At 45.2% G+C, this 26,807-nt stretch overlaps 1 protein-coding gene across 1 annotated transcript in view; it reads left to right on the top strand.

The window, feature by feature from the left end:
• Window positions 1-10,984: 10,984 nt before the first annotated feature.
• EMCN (endomucin) overlaps window positions 10,985-26,807 on the top strand; it is a 139,504-nt gene continuing 123,681 nt past the window's right edge. The window contains exon 1 of the mRNA XM_075849765.1: window positions 10,985-11,201. Within this exon, the coding sequence (XP_075705880.1) occupies window positions 11,078-11,201 (124 nt within the window). The 5' untranslated portion in view covers window positions 10,985-11,077. The remainder of the gene's footprint in view (window positions 11,202-26,807) is intronic.

The following is a 26,807-nucleotide window of genomic DNA, read 5'->3' on the forward strand; positions in this document are numbered from 1 at the left end:
TCCGCAAAACTAGCATAATGAGATGGTAGATCGGTAGAGGCAGTGGAGGCAAAACAGGACGGACCTGTGACAGGCAGCGGCTAAGGCAAAGACCGGAGCATGTAGACAAATCCTAGGCAGGCCCAGCAGGACCAGGTTGATGGCTTTAGGCAGGATGAGGAAGGTGATCCGTTCCGAGTAAAGAATCTGATTTGTAACGTCAGTGGTTTCGTGATAGACACAATAGGATCGGGCAATGGTAGTCCATTTACAGAGGCAACAGCCAGGGGTCTCTCTAGAAGAACTGTGGGTAGATGTAGGCGATTCACTAAATCCCCCTGGGGGAAATTTGCAGCTGCCCCGGAATCAAGATAGGCAGAGGAGTAGTGTGATGTCTCTCCCGAGATGATGTTCACAGGAATAGATCATTTGGAAGAGGTTTTGACATTTGGAATCGTCCCACCTAGAGTTGCCTCTCCAACCAACCCTAGGTGCTGAGAGGGCAGCACGGTGGCTCAGTGGTTAGCACTGCAGCGCTGGGGTCCGGGGTTCAAATCCAACCAAGGACGACATCTGCATGGAGTTTGCATGTTCTCCCAATGGGGACAGTAAAAGAGGACCTCCTCTGTACTCCTCTGTAATATGTTGGCGCTATATAAGTAACTGAAATAACAATAAATAAATGGAGTTTGTGGACATTGGCGCATTAAGGCGTCTGCGCTGTTTCTCCTGCTCAGACTACCTGACTCTGTCTACCTGCATTGGTTCTTCAGGTAGAGCAACAGGATGGGCAGTAGTGGTCTCTGGGACGAGGGTGCCAATCTGTGAAAATGTCTCTCCCACAAAAGCTCCTGATCGCGAACCAGGTAGCCAACAGGATAAGGGCATCCAAGGTAGGAGGGAGGTTGCGGGCTGCTAGCTCATCCTTGATGTGTGAGGACAGTCCCTGCCAAAAGGTCGCCACCAATGCTTCATTCTGCCAGGGTACAGAAGGAGATGGCATGGACCCATGAACTGTGGACCCTTGTTGCTTGAGCGTTAGCAGGTGTTCGGCTCCTCGAACACGAAAAGTCTGTAAGAACATGGCTTGGTCCAAGAATTGTAGCCCCTGTCGTTCCAGGATGGGGTTCACCCATGTGCGGGCCTTGCCAGCAAGGAGGGAGATAATAAACGCTACTATGGCCTCATCAGAGGGGAATAGATGAGCTTGCAGTCTAAAGTGAATAGCACATTGATTTATGAAACCTCTACAGGCTCTAGGGTCCCCATCATAGTGAGGAGGAAGTGGCAGGAGGAGTAACGGGCAGTGGAACAGCAGCAGCATCCAGTCGGGCGATGGTGGAGTTTACAGTCACGAGGAGTATATCCATCTCTATGACCTGAACTGCGGTCTTAGATTTTCCAGCGGGTTCCAAGGCCTGAGCGTACTGTCACGATCTAGGGTCTGTGGACCCACTAGGCCGGTCCGCTGTAGCGAATAGGCAACTGGTCAACTCACAGTCTATGCACAGTCTTGTGCGTAGTACAAGGGTATCGGAGATAGTCCACACAGCAGATGGGGATGGGGATGTGGCACAGATGGGGCTAAGTGTGGCAGGTTGCGTCAGACATGGCGGATGGCACCAGGGATGGCAAATGACAACAGACGTGTTGTATCCAGCAGGCGGCACAACACGACTCCAATACAAGACAGGCTCAGGAATGAAACACAGCACTGGGTATAGGAGATAGGATGCAGGGAACGGGATCACTGGGAGCAGGAAAACACTAAGGGACCATTTGCAATACAAACATGGGAAAAGTACAAACAATGCTCTGGCAAGGAGTGGAAGGGCGGAGCCCTTTTTATAGTCCAGGGTGCACTGGGGATAGGATAAGGAACGTTTAGGAAGTGCGCTGGCCCTTTAAGGCCAGGGACGAGCAAGTGCGTACACCCCATCGCGCAGTCCAGGAAGGGAAGGCCGTGCCAGCCGGCATCTCCAGGGAGGAGGACGCCGGCAGACAGCCAGGAAGTTGCGGTTTTGGCCATTTACCGAGGGTGAGTGTGAGCGGTCCGCGACCGCAGCCATAACACAAATTTTGGTGTTCCCTTTTAAGATCTGTTTAGAAGGAACACTTCATTTTCTCTAGATGTGCGCACTTTGCTTCCACATATACATTATAATAATTCTAATAAATCAAAGCTTACTATACACAGCTACACAAATGTAATAATAAAACGTCTACAAAAATGAATGGACCATAATAGACTAGGGAGGGCAATATAGAAACATCTCATGATGCTGCCCACAAACCACCAAGGAGCTGTTACTAACAGACTGTATTATTCTTATTATTTGATGCTATTTAATACATCATATAGCAGATAACTGAGTCTCGCAGTTTCTAATAATATTCTATTATTACACGTCATTAATTGATAGCATGGACTGTTTTAAAATTGGTCCAAATAGAGTTTGCTCTTTGCCTGCCATTTTACTCAAGTGCCTTTCAAGTTCCCGCCCCCCCCACCTCCCTTTCCTAACAATTCCTTCCTCAAACACAATGAATTTATATGCATTATATAATAAGAAATTCAATTTCTAGGGAACTAATTATTGAACTAAACATGGTAAATATGTTTGGTGACAACAGAGTCTCTGATATGGTTGTCAATAACGCTCTAGTAAATTCGATCCCTTACCCTTAAAGACATATTGGTTGCAAGAAGGTTGAGTGGACCTTTAGCTTGACCCTTGATCTAAGATATGTACACTACCGTTCAAAAGTTTAGGGTCACTTAGAAATTTTCTTATTTTTGAAAGAAAAGCACAGTTTTTTTCAATGAAGATAACATTAAATTAATCAGAAATACACTCTATACATTGTTAATGTGCTAAATGACTATTCTAGCTGCAAACGTCTGGTTTTTAATGCAATATCTACATAGGTGTATAGAGGCCCATTTCCAGCAACCATCACTCCAGTGTTCTAATGGTACATTGTGTTTGCTAACTGTGTTAGAAGGCTAATGGATGATTAAAAAACACTTGAAAACCCTTATGCAATTATGTTAGCACCGCTGTAAACAGTTTTGCTGTTTAGAGGAGCTATAAAACTGACCTTCCTTTGAGCTAGTTGAGAATCTGGAGCATTACATTTGTGGGTTTGATTAAACTCTCAAAATGGCTAAAAAAAGAGAGCTTTCATGTGAAACTCGACCGTCTATTCTTGTTCTTAGAAATGAAAGCTAGTCCATGAGAGAAATTGCCAAGAAACTGAAGATTTCCTACAACGGTGTGTACTACTCCCTTCAGAGGACAGCACACACAGGCTCTAACCAGAGTAGAAAGAGAAGTGGGAGGCCCCGCTGCACAACTGAGCAACAAGACAAGTACATTAGAGTCTCTAGTTTGAGAAATAGACGCCTCACAGGTCCTCAACTGGCAGCTTCATTAAATGGTACCCGCAAAATACCAGTGTCAACGTCTACAGTGAAGAGGCGACTCCGGGATGCTGGCCTTCAGGGCAGAGTGGCAAAGAAAAAGCCATATCTGAGACTGGCTAATAAAAGCAAAAGATTAATATGGGAAAAAGCACACAGACATTGGACAGAGGAAGATTGGAAAAAAGTGTTATGGACAGACGAATCGAAGTTTGAGGTGTTTGGATCCCACAGAAGAACATTTGTGAGACGCAGAACAACTGAAAAGATGCTGGAAGAGTGCCTGACGCCATCTGTCAAGCATGGTGGAGGTAATGTGATGATCTGGGGTTGCTTTGGTGCTGGTAAAGTGGGAGATTTGTACAAGGTAAAAGGTATTTTTAATAAGGAAGGCTATCACTCCATTTTGCAACGCCATGCCATACCCTGTGGACAGCGCTTGATTGGAGCCAATTTCATCCTACACCAGGACAATTACCCAAAGCACACCTCCAAATTATGCAAGAACTATTTAGGGAAGAAGCAGGCAGCTGGTATTCTATCTGTAATGGAGTGGCCAGCGCAGTCACCAGATCTCAACCCCACAGAGCTGTTGTGGGAGCAGCTTGACCGTATGGTACGCAAGAAGTGCCCATCAAGCCAATCCAACTTGTGGGAGGGCCTTCTGGAAGCATGGGGTGAAATTTCTCCCGATTATCTCAGCAAATTAACAGCTAGAATGTCAAAGGTCTGCAATGCTGTAATTGCTGCAAATGGAGCATTCTTTGACGAAAGCAAAGTTTGAAGGACAAAATTATTATTTGAAATAAAAATCATTATTTCTAACCTTCAATGTCTTGACTATATTTTCTAGTCATTTTGCAACTCATTTGATAAATATAAGTGTGAGTTTTCATGGAAAACACAAAATTGTCTGGGTGACACCAAACTTTTGAACGGTAGTGTAAATACTGACTTAACCCTGTTCCCATGTCACACATAGTAGTGCAGGCTACAGGCCTCTTCCGGCCTCTGCAGGACAGCGCAGGCAGAGAACCGCAGTAGCTTTTAACTTCATCCGCATCCTGAGGATGCAGATAAAGTTGAAAGTGGAGCTTGCACGAGAAGCCCGATCTACTCAGGACATGTAGGCAATCGACCTATCGATCACGTTCAACGGTTTGCCAACCAAGGCTTTATAAGGTTTTTCTGTGATACAAATCTCCAAATCCCCTTCACACAACGATAGAGTTCAATGAAAAACTTCTGACTTTCTGCAGCTGCCATGAGAGGGAGCTTGCTGTGTATGAATTTATACAGCTTCCAGTGACTAATAAATGCACAGGCAGTAAGCACCTAAGCTCCCCCTATTTATGACTGCAGCCAGAAGTTTATTATATAGCTCTGAGGCTGTGTGAAGGGAAGCAGGGACAAGTATAAGTCCCGGACAAATCTTTAAAAGCTGTCACATGTGAATAATAGTGATCACAAAAGCTCTGTGCAGCTATAGCCTTAATAAAATCATTGATAATTCAGAAACTGAATGTTTTGGTGCAGATTTACTAGGACTGGAGTTTCATACTCCGGTCTTAGCTGTCTGCTTCGCTGGAGGAAGATGTGACAGATTTATTAAGAGACACAAGCTTCTTAATAAATGTGTTGCACTTTCCCGCCGCATTGAGCAGCGCCACAGCCTAATTTGCAATGCAGTACTCAACATCATCAATGCTGCGTCACATACACTGTTCTGATGCTGCTCGCCGTCAGGACCTTGTATGAGTCGTCACACGCTGAGGGAGAATGAGCGAACCAGGAGGAGAGAAGAGGAGCGGTGAGGTGAGCATCATTTTTTCATTTGATTATTTAATTGTCCGAAGGGAGGGGGTTGGGGGGTTGTCTGATTGGGGAAGGGGCAAGGCAAAGGGCCTGGCACGGGCTCCTACCTTGCTACGCCCAACACTATGATTTGCGCTAGTTTTCTGGCATAAATTCTAATAAAATTATCGGTCCGCTGTGACACTGCCTGATTTTGCGCAGCCACGCCCACTTAGGACAGCTTAAAAACGCCAAAAGTTTGAAATTGTGTCTTTTGGGCCCGGTTGGACTTATCTACGTCAGAAAGCTAAATTCCCCCCTATGTGTTTATTTAGGTTTCCTCTGAAATATTCTGAATTTTACTTAAAGGGGTTGTCCACTACTGGACAACTGATGACCTATCCGCCGGATAGGTGGGCCACGGATGTCATTGCACAGTATGCAATGTACGGAGCCTGGAAGCAGTTGGCTCCGTACATTGCATAGCGGCCGTGCTGCCAAACGGCAAACTTCACTTGAATAGGAGCAGAGTGTAGTGACCGGGGGGTAGGGAAACGGACAAGTGAGCCCTAATCTACCCACCACTCTGTCCCTGCCTACTTGCAACGACCCGCCCTAGGCGACGGGGTACAACTGGGTGGCGGTCCCTGCACTCAGTAAGTGCACGACAAACACGACAAACATACAAGGGAATACAAGCAAGGGAAAGGGGCAGTTGCCCACGGCAACACCGTGAGCAACCAGAGTGGTGAACGAGCCGAGTCAAGCCAGGAGTGTGCGAGGTACCAAACGAAGAGCAGAAGAGTAGTCAGTAAGCCAGGGTCTGTATGGAGCAGGAACAAAATAGAAGGAGCTGTAGCTGGGCCAGGAAACCACACGAAAAAGAATAACAAGCAAGGAGGAACAGGAAATGCAGGTATAAATAGACAGAGGGCGGGAGCTAGCTGAGTCTGGCCAGGCTACGATAGGCTCTCCCACTCCTAAGCCTGCCAGCCTGAGTGGTGGAAGCTGGAGTCAGTCTCAAGGATGTAGATTCAGATGCTGACTGATTAATTAAGGGAGTTAACCCCGAAGCTGTGTCTGGCAGATCCTTTACACAGAGTTCCAGTACTGCAGCACGGCCTCTATTCCATGGCCGGAGCCATCTGCTTCTGGCATGGACGTGTGTGGAGTCCGGGTGTTGGACCCCCTCTACAGTGGCGTAGCTATAGGGGTCGCAGCGGTCGCAACTGCGACCGGGCCCTCAGCTATGGGGGGCCCGCAGGCCCCCCTCACCACAGTAGCACAGTAGTGCTACAATGATTACTCTGCATTGCTGGGTCCCTGCTGGGGTACAAAAGAGACCCAGCAATGTATTTTAAAGTATTGGTGGCAGCTCGGCGGTGAAATAGTCATTGCACGGAGGGGGAAGACTCTTGCCCGCCCACTGTGCTATCCAGCCAATCAGCTCGCTTCTAGCTGTTTCCCTCTTCCTCGTGGCCTGTGCAGAGGGAAAGGAATGGCTACAGCAAGAAGATCGTGTGCTGCTGCTCCTCCCAGGAATCCTGACTCCTGCTGCTCCCTGACCCCACACCCGATGTATGTAAGTAGCAGCTAGTAATGCAGCTATTAAATCTATCTATCTATCCACTGGCGTAGCTATAGGGGTCGCAGCGGTCGCAATTGCGTCCGAGCCCCGAAGCCAGGGGGCCCACAGCCCCCCGCACCACGTCAATAAAAAGTTACTATAGTAACTCGGGCCGCAGGCCCCTGTTACTATAGTAACAGACTGTACTTACCTTCCTGGTTCCGGATCGCAGCGGAGGTCCTGACGTCAAGAACTGTGCGCAGCGCATGACGTCACTGCGCTATGCGCTGCGCACAACATCGAGAGGACAGACCGACCGCCACGGCTGAAGAGGAAGGAAATATTAGTAGCCCTTACTGGCGGGGTCCGAATCCTGGGACCCGCCAATCAGCTGTTTTGAAGGGGCCGCAGCACTCGTACGAGAGCTGCTCCCCTTCATTCCGGTCACTTCATTACGGTCACACTGTGAATCGGTGTTGGCGATTCACAGTGTGAGCGAGTAGTGAAATGAAGGGAAAGCAGCTCTCGTACGAGTGCTGCGGCCCCTTCAAAACAGCTGATTGGCGGGTCCCGGGAGACGGACCCCGACACATCAGATATTGATGGCCTATCCTGAGGATAGGCCATCAATGTTTAGGGACTGCACAACCCCTAAGCCTACGATGTAGCAGGCTTAGGGGGCCCATGAGACAGGATCACAGATTGTGTGATCCTGTCTGCTGGGCCCTGTATCTAAGCCAATCACATGGTAGGCTTAGATACATGGCCCATGGGTGATCCTGTCTGATGGGCCCTGTATATAAGCCTACCACACTGTAGGTTTAGATACAAGGTCCAGCACACAGTAATCTTATACGGTATAAGATTACTGCCTGCTAGACCCTGTATCTAAGCCTACCTTGTGGTAGGCTTAGATACAGGGTCCCACAGACAGTATCACACATGGGCCCTGTGTCTAAGCCTAACACATGTGTTACTAATCGTTTTTTTTGTGTGTTTTCTTACAGGTTCGGTCGTTGGACTACGTCGGATTCCAGGACTACTTCGATGACGGCTTTTTTTTTTTATTATCAATAAAATGGTTAATGAGGGATGTGTGGGTTTTTTTTTTATTTCAATAAAATATTTTTTCTATGTCTTTGTGTTTTTTTAAACTATATTACTACCGCCTTAGTAATGGCCACCGGCTGATTGACAGCGTCCATTGCTAAGGCGGGGCTTAGTGTTAGCCGGTGCAGCGGCTAACACTAACCCCCTTTATTACCCCGGTACCCACCGCCACCAGGGGTGCTGGGAAGAGCCGGGTACCATCCAGTACTTGACCATCTGTAGCGATGGTCAGTCACTGGGGTGGCCGCAGGCTGGTATTATCAGGAGGGGAAAGGCCAAAAACAGTGGCCCTTCCCACCCTGGTAATGCTAGGCTGCTGCTGCTTTATTGTATCTGGCTGGTTATGAAAAATGGGGGGGACCCCACGTCATTTAAAAAAAATATATAAAAAAAAAATTGGAAAGAACGATGTGGGGTCCCCCCCCCCAATTTTCATAACAAGCCAGATACAACACAGCAGTAGCAGGCAGCATTACCAGGGTGGTAGGTGCCACTGTTTTTGGCCTTCCCCAGCCTAATACTACCAGCCTGCGGCCGCCCCGGTGCCTGACCGTCACTACAGATGGACAGGTACTGGTTCGTACCCGGCTCTTCCCAGTACCCCTGGTGGCGGTGGGTACCGGGGTAATAATGGCGGTTAGTGTTGGCCTCTGCACCAGCTAACATTAAGCCTCGCCTTAGTAATGGAGGTTGTCAATCAGCCAGCGGCCATTACTAAGGCGGTGGTAATAAAGTTTAAAAAGATACAAGCACATAGAAAAAATATTTTATTGAAATAAAAAAACAACCCCCGTTAACCATTTTATTGAGAATAAAAAACCGCCGTCATTGAAGTAGTCCTCGAATCCGACGTAGTCCAACAACCGAACATGTAAAAAAACACAAAAATAATCAGTAACACATAAAGAAGCAAAATTATTATTCTTACCTTTCCTGGGTCCAGCGCTGGAGCCGCAATGTCAGCGAGCTGTGCCCTATATCTAATCCTATCATGTGTGATACTGCCTTCTGAGCCACTGTATCTAATGCTATAATGTGTGATACTGTCTGCTGAGCCACTGTATCTAATCCTATCATGTGTGATACTGTCTGCTGGGCCACTGCATCTAATCCTATCATGTGTGATACTGTCTGCTCAGCCACTGTATCTAATCCTATCATGTGTGATACTGTCTGCTGGGCCCTATATCTAATCCAATCATGTGTGATACTGTCTGCTGAGCCACTGTTTCTAATCCTATCATGTGTGATACTGTCTGCTGAGCCACTGTATCTAATCCTATCATGTGTGATACTGTCTGCTGAGCCCTATATCTAATCCTATCATGTGTGATACTTACTGCTGGGACACTGTATCTAATCCTATCATGTGTGATACTGTCTACTGAGCCACTGTATCTAATCCTATCATGTGTGATACTGTCTACTGAGTCATTGTATCTAATCCTATCATGTGTGATACTGTCTGCTCAGCCACTGTATCTAATCCTATCATTTGTGATACTGTCTGCTCAGCCACTGTATCTAATCCTATCATGTGTGATACTGTCTGCTCAGCCACTGTATCTAATCCTATCATGTGTGATACTGTCTGCTGAGCCACTGTATCTAATCCTATCATGTGTGATACTGTCTGCTGAGCCACTGTATCTAATCCTATCATGTGTGATACTGTCTACTGAGTCATTGTATCTAATCCTATCATGTGTGATACTGTCTGCTCAGCCACTGTATCTAATCCTATCATGTGTGATACTGTCTGCTCAGCCACTGTATCTAATCCTATCATGTGTGATACTGTCTGCTCAGCCACTGTATCTAATCCTATCATGTGTGATACTGTCTGCTGAGCCAATGTATCTAATCCTATCCATAGTTTATAGGGTTGTAGTGCTATAGATAGGTTATCTCCTATACACACATACAATTTTTTTTGGGGGACACATATGTATTGGGGCTATTTCCCCTGACATTTTAAGTCCTTAGTGACGCCCCTGGCTGCTAGTGCTGCATTGTTGGGTCACTTAGGAGACCCAGCGATGCAGCTGAAAGCTGCGGACCGTCGGCCATGAGAAGTTTGCGGGGGGGGGGGCCCAATAAGAACTTTTGCATCGGGGCCCATGAGCCTTTAGCTACGCCCCTGCCTCTGATCATATACTGATGACCTATCCGATGAATAGGTCAGCAGTTGTCCGATAGTGGACAACCCCTTTTAGGGTATGTGCACACACACTAATTACGTCCGTAATTGACGGACGTATTTCGGCCGCAAGTACCGGACCGAACACAGTGCAGGGAGCCGGGCTCCTAGCATCATAGTTATATACGATGCTAGGAGTCCCTGCCTCTCTGCAGGACAACTGTCCCGTACTGTAATCATGTTTTCAGTACGGGACAGTAGTTCCACGGAGAGGCAGGGACTCCTAGCATCGTACATGAGTATGATGCTAGGAGCCCGGCTCCCTGCACTGTGTTCGGTCCACTACTTGCGGCCGAAATACGTCCTTCAATTACGGACGTAATTAGTGTGTGTGCACATACCCTTAAAGATTATACATAATTCTATGTGACAAATCAGCAGCAGTCATTTTAACTTTCCAAAAGAGATGGAGTTCAATATCTTTAACAGTAGAGCATAGACACTGAGGTCAGCATAAAATTATTTGTATTGGTTACATCTCAAACTTAAACATACATTGAATTTATTTTTATTTAAAGTACCCAGAGGTATCAGACTGTAATATTGATGGACTTTAGTGTCCTTATGACCTCTAATGTCATCTTTACCTGTTTTTAGATACAAGAGGACTGAAAGAAAGAAAATAATGGTTTATGGTGAAACTATAATAATGTATTTTCATTTCATCCAGTTTGTTTTTCTTTCTTCTTGAGGAAAGAATTAAAAAATAATCATAAATAAAATATTTGCTTTAATTTCTAAGCATTTGAAGGGCTAGTGTTAGTTTACAGACAAGATTTCCTGGGATACTTACATTGTTTGTGGTCACACAGTAAAAAAAAATAAAAATCATATTTAGGAACAACACATTTTAACGCCAGATGAAAAGAACTTCCTGTGAAGAATTTAAACAATACATCCCCCATGTCCTGAACTCCCAGCGGGAACTTAGTGCATTTCCTCCAGTTCTTTATCAGTCCTAAAATAAGCAGAAAAAGACTGTGTCGGCACACACCTTTTCCACATGATAATTAAGCCCAGCCTTGTTAGTAAAAAGAAAGGATTATGGGACAGTATGAGGGGGACGAGAACCATGAAGACCATCGGAGCTGATACTCTGTTTATATCTGTTCTAATCCTGCTTACAGGTATGTTGTAATACCATACATATGTATACCATAGTTGGCTTCTATGATGTTGCCACACTGTATGGATGGCATTCAGATGGCACTCAACCTGCCAAGTAGAATCTGCATGATCCCATGATACTTGGCATAAAGTCTAATATGAGGCAATGTTCACTTTTTATACTACCTTCTTACAAAGGATGCTTAATTTAATTACAATGGATAACTTACATTTTATATATATATATATATATATATATATATATATATATATATATATATATATATATAAAAATAAAGGCTCCAGGATAAGGAGCTTAAACGTTGCACTGGGGGTAATACAGTACCCCCTTATTTTCACTTGAACTACGGAGTGCTGCCTATTTCTTTGGTGCTGCAGGATTTCTTTGTACATATCCCACAGTCCTTGGATCGGGATTACCTGCTGGGCACCCATGCCCATTTTGGAATTTGCTTTAGAGTGCTGCTACTATCTATTGATATATATATATATACATATATATATATATATATATATATATATATATATACACACATACATCTGATGGCGTCCTGACATGTAGTTCTTGTTTGCACTTGTGATTTGCACTTGAAAGTACTAAAGATGTCTGTCATTCTCCCACCTTAGCGTTCTTCATGTATAACACAGAAAATTGCTGTGTATTTGTTAACATGAATAACATACACATGCTCACTTAGTTATAGATAAAATGAATTATATACAGTTTTGCTATTATTGTATTTTTACCTGAATTTTAGGTTAGATTTAGCGGGTGAAAAGTCTTATTCAAAAGTTTTATTTTATATTTAACTATTTTGTTTTATATTACTTTTTTTTCTGTAAATTTACGATTTTTAAAATCATAGAAATGAAAATGAACACAATCATGTATTATTTTAGTGTATAATTGCAATTTTAAAATCTAAAAACATAAAAGAACAAGGAATAGAAAAATGATGTCCAAAAAATAATGATATGATCTTTGTGAGGTAGGAGATCAAGCATATAATACAAGAATAACAAAAAGCTTACCATAAAAGCTACATATACCTATGCCAGAGGTTCCCAACCAGGGTTCCCTGGAACCTGGTCAGGAGTTCCCCAGAAAGCATCAGCAAGACTTGTCACTTTTACAGTGGAGATGGAAAACTAAATTCAGTCTGCACAAAGACAATTGGAGTTAGTCTAATGCTGCATCAGGACAGTAGATGTATGGAATATGAGACTGACAACACTGTTACTCACCTCGCTCAACTCAAGTGACGAGTCCCGTTGAGACACCTCCACCTCTAATTCCTTCTCCTTGCTGCGGCTCTCCTCTTTAACACAGCGGGGATCATAGGGTTGCCGGAGCAACCAGCACCGCTGATGATTTCAGGCCTGGTGGCTTATTTAAAGGGGGAATCAGCCTGCCATGCCTTCCCTGCAGATTAAGGTATATTCTTGCCTGGCTACTTGTTCTTGTATTTTAACTCTGTTGCTGAATTCTGACCTCTGCCTTGTTTCTGTCTGGATTACGCTCCTGTCTCATCCCTTGGATTTGTCACCTGATTCACGTAGTTTTACTCCTGGTGTCGACTCCTGGCCTGTCTACCGACTCTGAATTTGTCTCATCCTCCAACTTGTTATATCCTAACTGTTATTCCGTTGATGACCCTGGCTACTTTCCTGACTTCACTACAAGTTCTCCGCTACAGCTCTACCTCCGCCAATCGCTGTCTATTTTGGGGAATGAAAACTGGGAATCTGTGTGGGAAAGTCCATATCTCCCAGTGGAAATAAAGGGTGAGGATTGGTGAGTTTACTTAGAATCTGCACCTCAGTCTAGTGTCACAGAGCCTGAGGAATGGGCTGTAACTTGGCCAGCCAGGGGCGGTGTGAACCCACCTTGTCACCAAGGGATTTGATTTGGGGCTACTCTGGGGTGCGGAGTCTAAGGGAACCCCTGGTCTTCACTCTTCAAGTCTTGTACAGATATGTGGACTTCGCTGCAGGAGAACCCCAGGTTGCTACCCGCCAGAGTAGTCTGCCGAATAGGTCAAGACAGGCTGCAGGGGTTCGTTATAGTTAACATTGTTAATGTTCAGGGCAGGGGGCATAGATTTGTCACGCTCAACGTAGCTAACGATTATGGCAGGCGGCAGGCACAGATGGTCAAAAACACACAAAGTTCGGTACACAGGAATACAAGAACTAGACAGCAGGGATAGACTCGGAAAACAAGGAACGCAAAAGAACCAAATTGCTCTGGCAAAGAGTCCAGAGCAGAAAGGCCTTTTATACCCAGGATCAGCTGGAATTTTTAATTTTGGCGCGCGCTGGCCCTTTAAGAAAGCTAGGGTCAGCAAGCACAATAGGACCCAGTGTAGAGCGGTGCCAGTAAAGGTGGCCACCAGACGCTGAACAGCAAGGGCAGCAGCCAGACTCTGAAAAAGACCTTCGGAGGTAAGTACAGACTGCCAGCGGCAGGGAGCGGAGGCCACTACATCTAGCCGGCGCCAAACCGATTACGGCTTAGGGGATTTACTTGTTGAAAAACGTAATGGTATCTGCAGGCCATGAATCACAAAAACTCTGCAGTCTACACAGCAGCTGGTAGACGTTTATAAACTTGCCAACGAAGTCACCCAGCAAGGGAATTGCCAACAGGAGATTAATAATCTCCAGGGAATTTCAGCTTGCTTGAGCCCTTGCAACTTGCACCTCCTCTCGGTATCCGTAGAAACTGTGTTCCAGTAGGAAGCCATGGTAACTACCCCTTGTAAAGTCCACAGCCGCGGACCGTCGTACTTACCTGCTCCCTGATGGCCGCAGCCATGGACGGGTGAGTGCCAGGCAGCATCTCCCTCCTGAGAGACACTGGCACTCACTTCTGCATCGCTGCACTGTTTCCCGTAGTGTCTGTGCACGCGCTCATGTCCGGCCTTAAAGGGCCAGTGCACACACATGAGTAAGATCTGTAATTAGCCCATGATCACCCTGGACTATAAAAAGGGCTCTGCCCTTTCACTCATTGCCTGAGCGTTGTTGTGTTTACCCATGTTAGTCTAAGCTAATGGTCCCTTAGTGTTATCCTGTTCTTGTTGTTCCCGTGCCCTGCTACCTGTATCCTGTATCCCGTGCTATATCTGTTCCTGTGCCTTAACTTGTTGGAGTCATGTTGTGCCACCGGTCACGCCTGCTGATATACACCATGTCTGTTGTCTACAAGTTCATCTGTGCCGAGCCTCCATTACCGTCTGGACTATTAAAGGTACTATTGTACTAAGACTGTTGTTTGGCCAGCTGCTACTCTGCTACGGAGGTGCGGCCCAGTGGGTCCACATACCCACGGATCATGACACCCCTTCTATGCTTGCCATCTCAGTTTCTTTTATGCATGTACTTTTCCTCAACCAGTGCACCATACATTTTGAACTTTGTTCTCAGCACTAAAAGAGCCCTATATCACTTCCTTGCTTGCTGGTGAGGCTCTGGCTTGGGCCTCTCTCCTTTGTGAACGTGGTGTCAATGGTGTCCTTCCTGTCTACTTTTCTGCCTTTCTTTCAGAAAGCCTTTGAAGAACCTTTTTTTGTAACTGAGATAATGGACAGCAAGATTGGAGGTTTTCTTCAGTGCACGATTTACCATATGTATGCACGACTGGAGCCGGAGTTCCAGGGTGAATACTTCTGTGGCAGATGTGAGCATGTTGTTCACCTGGAAGCTCACATTGGAGATCTGGAGGAGCAAAATGCAATACTGAGGGCGATAGATAATCTTGAGCGAAACATGCTGCTCACTGAGCAAGCAGCTACTGGGGTGGAACTGGAGGGTGAAGACATGGGTCAGCAGGATCAGGCAAGTAGTTGTGTTAATGTTGTTATGGGCAGTAGAAAGGGGTCCAAGAAAAGGAATGCCAATCCTGTTTCTGCCATGTTGGGTGATGATGCGAGGGTGTCGGTCTCAGAAATAGCAGCCCTAGTGGATACTGATCTCCCTAACAGCCCAGCTAGTAGTTGGCGGGATGGTAATGCAGGTAAGGCAAGACAATTGGTAGTTGTAGTGGATTCTATAATCAGGAAGATGGATAAAATAATTCTGTCGCCAAGACCGCCTCAACCGAATTGCTGTCTCCCTGGTGCCAGGGTTCGGCATGTGGTGGAACGGGTGGATAAATTACTGGGAGGGCCTGGTAATGATCCAGCTGTCGTGGTCCATGTGGGAACCAAAGACAGAATAAATGGTAGGTGGAGGAGCCTTAAGAATAATTTTAAAGAACTAGGCTACAAGCTGAAGGGAAGCACCTCCATGATAGTATTCTCAGGAATACTGCCTGTGCCATGCGCATCACAGGAAAGACAGTGGGAGCTCAGGGAGTTAAATGCATGGCTTAAGTCTTGGTGTAGAGGAGAAGGCTTTGGGTTCCTAGAGCACTAGGCAGACTTTTCATTGGGGTACAAACTGTACTCTGCAGATGATTTGCACCTAAATGGAAGGGGTCCGCTGTGCTGGGGGAGAGAATTCTAGCTGGGGTGGCGGAGTATTTACACTAGGGCTGAGGAGGGAGGTCAATGTAGAAAATAATGAGGTGTTTAGGTTAGAGAGGGGTCAGACTAAATTGGTGGGGGGAGAAATAAACTGTGGGGAGAGAACTAGACAACAGGATAAGGAGATCCTTTTGTTACAAAACAGCAATGAAAACAAAAATGCCCAAATAATGTCAAATAATCACATTTCTGATACTGAAAGTGAAAAATTGAAAGGCAAGTTAAAGTGTATGTTCACAAATGCCAGAAGTCTAGCAAGCAAAATGGGGGAGCTAGAGGCCTTGGTACTGGAGGAAAATATAGATATAGTTAGTATTGCTGAAACATAGCTAGACTCTTCTCATAACTGGCCTGTAAATCTACAGGGTTTTACACCATTTCGGAAAGACAGGACAAATAGGAAAGGCGGTGGTGTATGTCTGTATGTGAGAAGTGATATGAAGGCGAGTGTGAAAGAGACAATAGTGGGTGAAGATTGTGAGGAGATTGAAACCCTGTGGGGGGAATTACAAAGGGTGGTAAATACTGAAAAAAAAACTTTTGGTGTAATCTATAGACCCCCACCCCCAATATAACTGAACAGATGGAAGGTTAGCTATATAAACAGATGGATCGGGCAGCACAGGCTGGTACTGCAGTGGTAATGGGAGAATTTAATTACGGAGATATTGATTGGTGTCATGGTTCGTCTTCAACTGCAAAGGGGAGAAATTTCCTCAACCTGTTGCAGGAAAAAGTTATGGGCCAGTTTGTGAAAGACCCGACATGAGGTGAAGCTCCATTGGTACTGGTCATTTCTAATAATGCAGAGCTTGTTGGGAATGTCAATGTTCATGAAAACCTCTGTAACAGTGATCAGAATATAGTTATATATTACCTATACTGTAAAAAACAAGTACAGGCAGGGAGGGCAAAAAACTTAATTTTAAGAAGGCCAATTTCCCCAGGATGAGGGCTGCAATTCAGGACATAGACTGGGAAGAACTAATGTCAAATAATGGTACAAATGATAAATGGGAGATTTTAAAATCTACTTTGGGTAATTATAATGCAAAATTTATTCCTATAAGTAACAAGTATAAACGACTAAAATTAAACCCCACATGGCTTACACCTTCTGTAAAAAGGGCAACATATGACAAAAAAAGGGCATTTGAAAAATACAAATCTGAGGGTACAGCTGTAGCCTTTGTAAATTACAAAGACCTTAATAAAATATGTAAAGGGTAATAAAATCAGCAACAAGACAAAATGAAAGGCCAATGATAGTAAAACAAATCCCCCAAAAAGTATGTAAATGCAAAAAAGTCAAGGTCTGAACATGTAGGACCCCTAAATAGTGGTAATGGGGAGTTACAGGGGATCAAGAGAAGGCAGAGTTACTAAATGGGTTATTTAGCTCTGTATATACAACAGAAGAAAGAGCAGCTGATGTAGCCGGTGCCAGTGCTGTTAATATATCAGTTGGTATACTAAATCGGCTGAATGTAGATATGGTCCAAGCTAAGTTAAATAAAATAAATGTACACAAGGACCAGATGGGTTACACCCTAAAGTTCTTAAAGAGTTTAGTTCAGTTATTTCTGTCCCCCTCTTCATAATATTTAGAGATTCTCTAGTGACTGGTATAGTGCCAAGGGATTGGCGCAGGGCAAATGTGGTGCCTTTTGTCAAAAAGGGCTCAAAGTTTTCCCCGGGTAATTATAGACCAGTAAGCTTAACATCCATCGTGGGAAAAATGTTTGAGGGGCTATTGAGGAACTACATACAGGATTATGTGACAAAAAATAGTATTATACGTGACAGCCAGCACGATTTTACTAAGGACAGAAGTTGTCAAACCAACCTGATTTGTTTTTATGAAGTGGTGAGCAGAAGCCTAGACAGAGGGGCTGCTGTGGATATAGTGTTTTTGGACTTTGCAAAGGCATTTTACACTTTCCCTCATAGATGTCTAATGTGTAAATCAAGGACTATAGGTTTAGAAAGTACAGTTTGTGTCACGATGGGTGTGTGGACCCACTGGGCCGTACCGCCGTAGCAGCTGGCCAAACAGGATACCATGGCAAAGTCTATAGTTTGAAAATGGCTACCTGTGGCAATACAGACAGTAGTGATGGCAGGCTTGGATGGGACTTTTGCAGCAGGCAGACACCAGGCGCGGTGAAGTACAGAAGGCGTAGTATACAACACAACACGACTCCAACTCTCCACGGCACAGGAACAAGGTAGCACAGGATACAGGACCATTTGCAAAGACTAACACGGGTAAACACAACAACGCTCAGGCAATGAGTGAAGGGGCAGGGCCCTTCTTATAGTCCAGGGTGATCTAGGAGCAATCAGTCAAATCTAAAACATGTGTGTGCTCTGGCCCTTTAAGGCCGGGAATGAGTTTGAGCGCGCACCCTAGTGGTCACTGCAGGACAGGACGGCCGCATCTGCTGGCATCTCTGGGGAGGAAGACGTCTACAGGATGATAGGAGTCGGCGGTCTGCGACCGAGGACGTTAGAGTTTGTAATTGGATTGAGAATTGGCTCATGGACCGTATCCAGAGAGTTGTGATCAATGATTCCTGCTCTAAATGGTCCCCCGTTATAAGTGGTGTACGCCAGGGTTCAGTGCTGGGACCGTCATTATTCAACTTATTTATTAATGATATAGAGGATGGGATTAATAGCACTATTTCTATTTTTGCAGATGACACCAAGCTATGTAGTACTGTTCAGTCTATGGAAGATGTTCGTAAATTGCAAACTGATTTGAACACACTAAGTGTTTGGGTATCCACTTGGCAAATTAAGTTTAATGTAGATAAATGTAAAGTTATGCATCTGGGTTCCAACAACCTGCATGTATCATATGTCCTAGGGGGGGGGGGGGTTTACACTGGGCTATTCACTTGTTGAGAAGGATCTGGGTGTACTTGTAAATCATAAACTAAATAACAGCATGGAATGTCAATCAGCTGCTTCATAGGCCAGCAAGATATTGTCGTGTATTAAAAGAGGCATGGACTCGCGGGACAGGGATGTAATATCACCACTTTACAAAGCATTAGTGAGGCCTCATCTAGAATATGCAGTTCAGTTCTAGGCTCCAGTTCATAGAAAGGATGCCCTAGAGTTGGAAAAAATACAAAGATGAGCAACAAAGCTAATAAGGGGCATGGAGAATGTAAGTTACGAGGAAAGATTAATAGAATTAAACCTATTTAGTCTTGAAAAGAGACGACTAAGGGGGGACATGATTAACTTATATAAATATATGAATGGCACATACAAAAAATATGGTGAAATTCTGTTCCATGTAAAACCCCCTCAAAAAACAAGAGGGCACTCCCTCCGTCTGGAGAAAAAAAGGTTCAATCTGCAGAGGCGACAAGCCTTCTTTACTGTGAGAACTGTGAATCTATGGAATAGTCTACCGCAGGAGCTGGTCACAGCAGGGACAGTAGATGGCTTTAAAAAAGGCTTAGATAATTTCCTAGAACAAATAAATATTGGCTCCTATGTGTAGAAATTTTTCCCTTCCCTTTCCCATTACTTGGTTGAATTTGATGGACATGTGTCTTTTCTCAACCATACTATGTAACTTTGTAACCTGCCCGTACTTCCTCTACTATTTCAGCTCTTCTTCATCTCAAGCAAAGTGCTTCCACTGTCAACCAATATGCAGTCAAATTAGTCTCCTGACATCTGAATTAGCCTGAAACAATGAAGCTCTGGTGGTGGCATTCTATTAAGGTTTATTGGGCTATATTAAAGATAATCTGGCAGGTTGGGACCTTCTTTCTGCACTAGATGATCTGATTTCCTTGACTACCAGATTGGAAAATCGGTTCCTGAAGAGATATCAAGAAAAGGAACATACTTGAAATTTTCCTCATCTAACTCCTACTTTCAATAACCCATTAGTTACTAAATACTCTCAAGTGGTTTCTCCACTCACTGTCCTAGCCAGGAAGTGGGCTAATACTTGGGATTAGCCAGCTTCTGTAGTTCAAGCTCTCTGCCATCTAAAGACATGCTTCTCTTTGGGTCCAGTTCTCCATCATCCTGATTCTAATAAGCCATTCTTCTAGCAGGTCTGTCTATGCTTCCTTAAACAAAGTCAGAGGAAGAGTCCATATGACTTCTTGTCCAAGAAAAACGATTCCATCAGAGACCAAGAGTTGCTGGCACTGAAACTTACCCTTGGGGAATACTGTCATCTTTTGGAGGGTGCAAAATTTCTCATCACTATCTTCATTGACCCAAAAAATTTGGAGTATCTCCAGTCTGCTGCTTTGTTAGTATCAGTTTTTGTCTGTTGCTAAGGAACACATGAGAGAATTGTTAACATCTATTCAGAAAATTGGATTAGCACTTTAAACAGTTAGTTCTCTCTGATATCTTATGGTGATAATAATGTCTTTATTGCATCATTCCTCCTATTGAGCGTCCATTTCTTTTCACCCATCTCAAGTGCTATATATATGGTTCTTGAATTAGCAAATAAATGAAAGAAAGCCTGCGTTTATAGTATATCTACAGGCAGGGCCGCCATCAGGAATTTCAGGGCCCCCTACAGCTACATTTTCTGGGCCCCCCTACCGTGGCACCGCCTGTTAACGGTACTCCGTCCAGTACTATATCATGGTACCCAGGGCCGCCATCAGGGGGGGTATTATGGGTACTGATGTGAGAGGCCCGGCCAAACCTAATTGAAAGGGGGGCCCGGCAAACTGCCGCGACTTGCCTTTGGTAGAAAAAAAAACAGGCCCCTGCAATGGGGCCCGTTTTTTTCACCAAAAGAATGTCATGAGCTGCGGGCCCCCCTTTCAATTAGGTTTGGCCGGGCCTCTCACATCAGTACCCCTAATACCCCCCTGATGGCGGCCCTGGGTAGCATGGGGGCCGTCAAACACCGCCGCCTGTGCGACCGATCACGCGCACCCGCAAACTCTCGCGCATGCGCACCGGCGACCGCCTAGAACCGCGCACCGAATTTTGAGGCAGATTTTGACCTGCCCACACTATCTTGCCGCGTTTTTTGCCCACGGCGATTGAGGACAGCAGACAGAAAACGCAGCGAAAAATGCATTTTCTGCCTCCCATTGATTTCGATGGGAGGTCAGAGGCAGAACCGCGGCAAGAAAGGATGTGCTGCTTTTTCTTTTTTCCGCGACTGGCTCCCATTGATTTCAGATTAAATCAATGGGAGGCGGTTTTGGAAGTTTTTTGGTGCTGATTCTGACGCAGTGTCCGAGTCAATATCAAGGCCCAAAAACTCTGTGAACTGGGCCTTATTGTTAGGGCTTATTCAGACGAACGTGTAATACGTCCGTGAAACGTGTGTGATTTTCACGCGCCTTGCACGGACCTATGTTACTCTATGGGGCCGCGCAGACTGTCAGTGATTTTCACGCGCCTCGCACGGACCTATGTTACTCTATGGGGCCGTGCAGACTGTCAGTGATTTTCACGCAGCGTGTGTCCGTGTGTCCGCTGCGTAAAACTCACGACATGTCCGATATTTGTGCATTGTTCGCGCATCACGCACCCATTGAAGTCAATGGGTGCGTGAAAATCACGCCCAGCGCTTCCGCAGCAGTATAAACTATGAATGAAAACAGAAAAGCACCACGTGCTACAAACATACAAACAGAGTGTCATAATGATGGCGGCTGCGCGAAAATCACGCAACCGCGCATCATACGCTGCTGACACACGGAGCTGTTATGGACCTTTTGCAAGCGCAAAACGCCACGTTTTTGCGCGCGCAAAAAGCACACGCTTGTGTAAATCCGGCCTTAGGGTAGGAACACACTAGGCATGAACGCTGCGGATTTTATGCAACACATTTTATTGTGTAAAATCCGCAGCGTATTACAGTCGCAGCAGAGTGGGTGAGGTTTGAACAAATCTCATCCACACGCTGCAAAAATAATGGACCTGCAGTGTGACTGCAGTCGCATGTCAATTTATTCTGTGGAATCGCTGCTCCTCTGTTGCGGAAATGCTGCGGTTCTGCCGCAAAAATCACAAATGAGAAAAAAAAAAAAGGCACTTTTTTAAATTTATAAAAAAGTTTAGACTTGCCCCGGCCGTAGTCCTGGTGACGCGATCCTCTATTCTTAGCGTAGCCCCGCCTCCTGTCATGACGTTTCATCCCATGTGACTGCTGCAGCGGTCACATGGTCTACAGCGTCATCCCAGGAGGCGGGGCTACGTTCAGAAGAGAGAGATGCGTCACTTAAACTACGGCCGGGGTAAGTCTAAACTTTTTTTTCCCTGCAGGATTCCCGCAGCGGACACGCCTCACGAAACCTGCGCCACTATTCGGTGCGGTTTTGCTGGCGGAATTCCCTGCGGCTACCGGGGCGGATAAGCTGTGTCGTTTTACTCAGCATATCCGCCTAGTGTGTCCCTTATGATGTCGCTCCTGGAGCTGCTGCCGGTCTCTAAATAGGCAATTGGTCCAGTAGAATTTGGAATTATTTTTTTTTGTGAACCAGCTTAAAAAAATACAAAACTTTTGTGTTAGGGCCTGTTCACATCACCGTTCGCTTCCGCTCCGGGGTTCCGTCTGAGGTTTCTGTCGGGTGAACCCCGCAACGGAAAGTGAAAGTGATAGCACAGCTTCCGTTTCCATCACCATTAGCGCAGTCGACTGCGCTATTAATTCCGTCCGAAAACCAGCCGGAATGGTGACGAACGGAAACCATTAGCGATGTTTCCGTCACCATTGAGATCAATGGTGACTGAAACGGAAGCTGTGCTGTCACTTTCACTTTCCGTTGCGGGGTTCACCCGACAGAAACCTCAGACGGAACCCCGGAGCGGAAGCGAACAGTGATGTGAACAGGCCCTAACACAAAAGTTTTGTATTTTTTTAAGCTGGTTCGCAAAAAAAAATAATTCCAAATTCTACTGGACCAACTGCCTATTTAGAGAGCGGCAGCAGCTCCAGGAGCGACATCATAAGGGACACACTAGGCGGATATGCTGAGTAAAACTCCACAGCTTATCCCGGGAGCCGCAGGGAATTCTGCCAGCAAAACCGCACCAAATAGTGGCGCAGGTTTCGTGAGGCGTGTCCGCTGCGAGAATCCTGCAGGGAAAAAAAAGTTTAGACTTACCCCGGCCGTAGTTTAGGTGACGCATCTCTCTCTTCTGAACGTAGCCCCGCCTCCTGGGATGACGCTGTAGACCATGTGACCGCTGCAGCAGTCACATGGGATGAAACTTCATGACAGGAGGCCGAGCTGCGCTAAGAATAGAGGATCGCGTCACCAGGACTACGGCCGGGGCAAGTCTAAACTTTATCAATTTAAAAAAGTACCTTTTTTTTCTTCTCTTGTGTGATTTTTGCGGCAGAACCGCAGCATTTCCGCAACAGAGGAGCGGCGATTCCACAGAATACATTGACACGCTGCGGCTTAAAAAGTCACACGGCAGGTCCATTATTTTTGCAGCGTGTGGATGAGATTTGTTGAAATCTCATCCACTCTGCTGCGACTGTGATACGCTGCGGATTTTCCACAATAAAATGTGTTGCATAAAATCCGCAGTGTTCATGCCGAGTGTGTTCCTACCCTAAGGCCGGATTTACACAAGCGTGTGCTTTTTGCACGCGCAAAAAACGTGGCGTTTTGCGCATGCAAAAGTTCCATAACAGCTCCGTGTGTCAGCAGCGTATGATGCGCGGTTGCGTGATTTTCGCGCAGCCGCCATCATTATGACACTCTGTTTGTATGTTTGTAGCACGTGGTGCTTTTCTAATTTCATTCATAGTTTATACGGCTGCGGAAGCGCTGGGCGTGATTTTCACCCACCCATTGACTTCAATGGGTGCGTGATGCGCGAACAATGCACCAATATAGGACATGTCGTGAGTTTTACGCAGCGGACACACGCTGCGTGAAAATCACTGACAGTCCGCACGGCACCATAGAGTAACATAGGTCCGTGCGAGGCGCGTGAAAATCACGCGCGTTGCACGGACGTATTACACGTTCGTCTGAATAAGCCCTAACAATAAGGCCCAGTTCACAGAGTTTTTGGGCCTTGATATTGACTCGGACACTGCGTCAGAATCAGCACCAAAAAACTTCCAAAACCGCCTCCCATTGATTTAATCTGAAATCAATGGGAGCCAGTTGCGGAAAAAAGAAAAAGCAGCACGTCCTTTCTTGCCGCGGTTCCGCCTCTGACCTGCCATCGAAATCAATGGGAGGCAGAAAATGCATTTTTCGCTGCATTTTTTGTCTGCTGTCCTCAATCGCCGCGGGCAAAAAACGCAGCAAAAAAACGCGGCAAGATAGTGTGGGCAGGGCAAAATCTGCCTCAAAATTCTTTAAGGAATTTTGAGGCAGATTTTTTTTTGCCTGCAAAATACTGTGTGAACAGGGCCATACATAAACAACACTTTGAGATAATTTACTCACTGTCAGAAGAGCTGCTCCCACTCCAGTCCTCTTCCGGCGATGTCTTCCAGGGGAGGTCTTCGGTCCAGACGTCCAGTCCTTCACCTCCAGCCAGGCTCCAGGTAAGTTTTGTCCATGTGGGTCCGCGGCTGCGCGCGCTTCGTTCGCGGGCGGCCGGTCGCGGGTGCGCGCGCGGTCGATCGCGGGTGCGCGCGCGGGCGGTCTCCAGTGCGGGCGTTCGTGGATGCGCGCTCGCGAGTGCGCACGCGCGGGAGTTTCATTGTGCGCGCGATCGGGTGCGCGCGCGCGGGCGGACGGTTTGACGGCCCCCCATGACGAGGGGAGGGGGCCCGCTGCAGCAGCAGCAGCAGCAGCTCACGACATTCTTTTGGTGAAAAAAACGGGCCCCATTGCAGGGGCCCGTTTTTTCCTACCAAAAGAATGTCGAGGCAGTTGCCGGGCCCCCCTTTCAATTAGGTTTGGCCGGGCCCCTCACACCACTACCCCTAATACCCCCCTGATGGCGGCCCTGTCTACAGGTGGCTTATGAAGTGTGTCCTTACCTCATTTATTATAAGTAGCTCATGCCTCTGGACTTGATAGAGCTGGGTGGATTGAAGCCACCTGTAGTTTTAAACTGAAAGGAAATTGATTTAGCTTAGGACCATATGGGTTGTGTTTTACTGGAATTTTCTGGCTTCTGTTTATGGATTCTTAATGGGATGTTTATGATTTCTATGATTACATCCATTTAAGGTTCATCGCAGAGCCATGGCAACTATGCGGATCCATTTTTTAATGGATCACAATGAATTCTAACTGACCACAATGACTTATAATGAGGTATATTGGGCTAAAAAAATGTTTATGGCAAGAATAGTGATGCAGATTGCACTATTCTTGTTGGTTTTTTTTTTCTCTATAATTTTGTAAGTCTAGATATTATTAATAAAAAAAATTACCGTATATGCTGTAGCTGCAGAACTTTCTTGTGACATCCAAAATATACAGTTTCCCTATAGCTTTGCTAATTCTTTGTTTCTTTGGATAGCCATTTTAGTAATAAGTATTATGGTTCAATTGCTGCACTTTGTGCTTTCAAGTTACATATTGGTCCTTTGTAACACAGAACAGACATGGTTAATGAGAGTGGCATTAAAGACGTTGTGGAGTAAGCGTTAGAACAGTCTGTTATCATTTTTGTTCCAATGATGCTTTACTTTGTAAAGTTATTTTTAATGTAACTTGAAGTACTCTGTAGAGATTTTAATTTAATTGGCATCTGCCCATTAAAAATATTATCCATTTATGTAAACAACTTTGTACGAAAACCATTCGGTAAATTAATGATGGTAATAACTATGTGAATGGGTTTCTGTAAGATGCCTTCTTTTGTACTCCAAGAATTGTTCAGCTTAGCTTTAATCCGAGTATACTACATTCGTGGCCACAGAATCAAAATAGATATTTAAACACAAATATAAACCGGAAAATAAAGACTCCCTTTATGTCACGTTGCTGCTAACACACACATTACAGATTACCTTTCCTTCTATTGTTACTACATGAATTTCTGTTCAAAGAAAATCACTTAAGTACTGCCAGTTCTCTAAGCTGGCATGTTTCCCTCTTTCTTCTATTTGTGTAATATAAAGAAGCATGTATGTGTGTGTATGGAGAAAACTTTTACCAAGCCTTTTGGTAAACACAAAGGGCAAGATTGGACATTACACAGTAGTTGTGGATTTCTATACTAATGGTTGGCATACCATATCTATACCCAATAAGATACATCACTGCAATATTTTACTTTAGTGGAAGGGAATAATGACAAGCAATATAGGGGAAACGTGTGGGGGAATTTATGATACTTATTTATAATATCTATATCCTAGAGATAAACTCCTTGGCTATGTTCACACAGGGTGTCTACACTGCGTAAAAGTACACAGCGTATACGCCCTGGTCCCCGCAGGGAATTCAGGCTGAAAAACCACATCCAATTGTGGTGCAGTTTTTGGGCCGGAATCCTCGGTACAGAAAACAGCATCTAAAAAAAAAATAATCTATACTTGCCTGTAGCCATGGCGACATGTCCCTCTGTCATCCTGTAGCCCAGCCTCCTGGGATGACGTTTCATCCCATGTGATCACTGCAGTCTGTGATTGGCTGCAGCAGTCACATGGGTTGACACATCATCCGTGGAGGCCGGGCTGGTAGCAGGAGCAGACATCTTGGTAAGTATAAGCTTTTCCGCTGCAAAAATCACAACATCTGCTATTTGTTTTGGATTTTACCTTTCCGTTAAATTCAATAGGGGAAAACCTGCTACAGAAAACTAGCGATTCTGCAACATAAATTGACATGCTGCAGATTAAAAAAACGCACCACAGGTCAATTTATGAAAGTTTTTCTGGCAGGATTTTTACGCTGCGTGTGGATGAGATTTGTTCAAATCTCAACTCTGCTGTTACTGTATTACGCTGCACATTTTCCATAATGAAATCCATCCGCAGTGTTTACGCTATGTGTGGACATACCCTTCTCCTCCGATTTCTTTGAATCATTTTCCTGAAAAATTCAAAGCTAAAATCCACCCAACAGTGATCTCCTAACATGTTATATATATATTTTTTTTAGCATTTTTCAAACTGTAAACAAACTC

This window comes from Rhinoderma darwinii, chromosome 1, assembly GCF_050947455.1.
Source record: "Rhinoderma darwinii isolate aRhiDar2 chromosome 1, aRhiDar2.hap1, whole genome shotgun sequence".
Classification (NCBI taxonomy): Eukaryota; Metazoa; Chordata; class Amphibia; order Anura; family Rhinodermatidae; genus Rhinoderma; species Rhinoderma darwinii.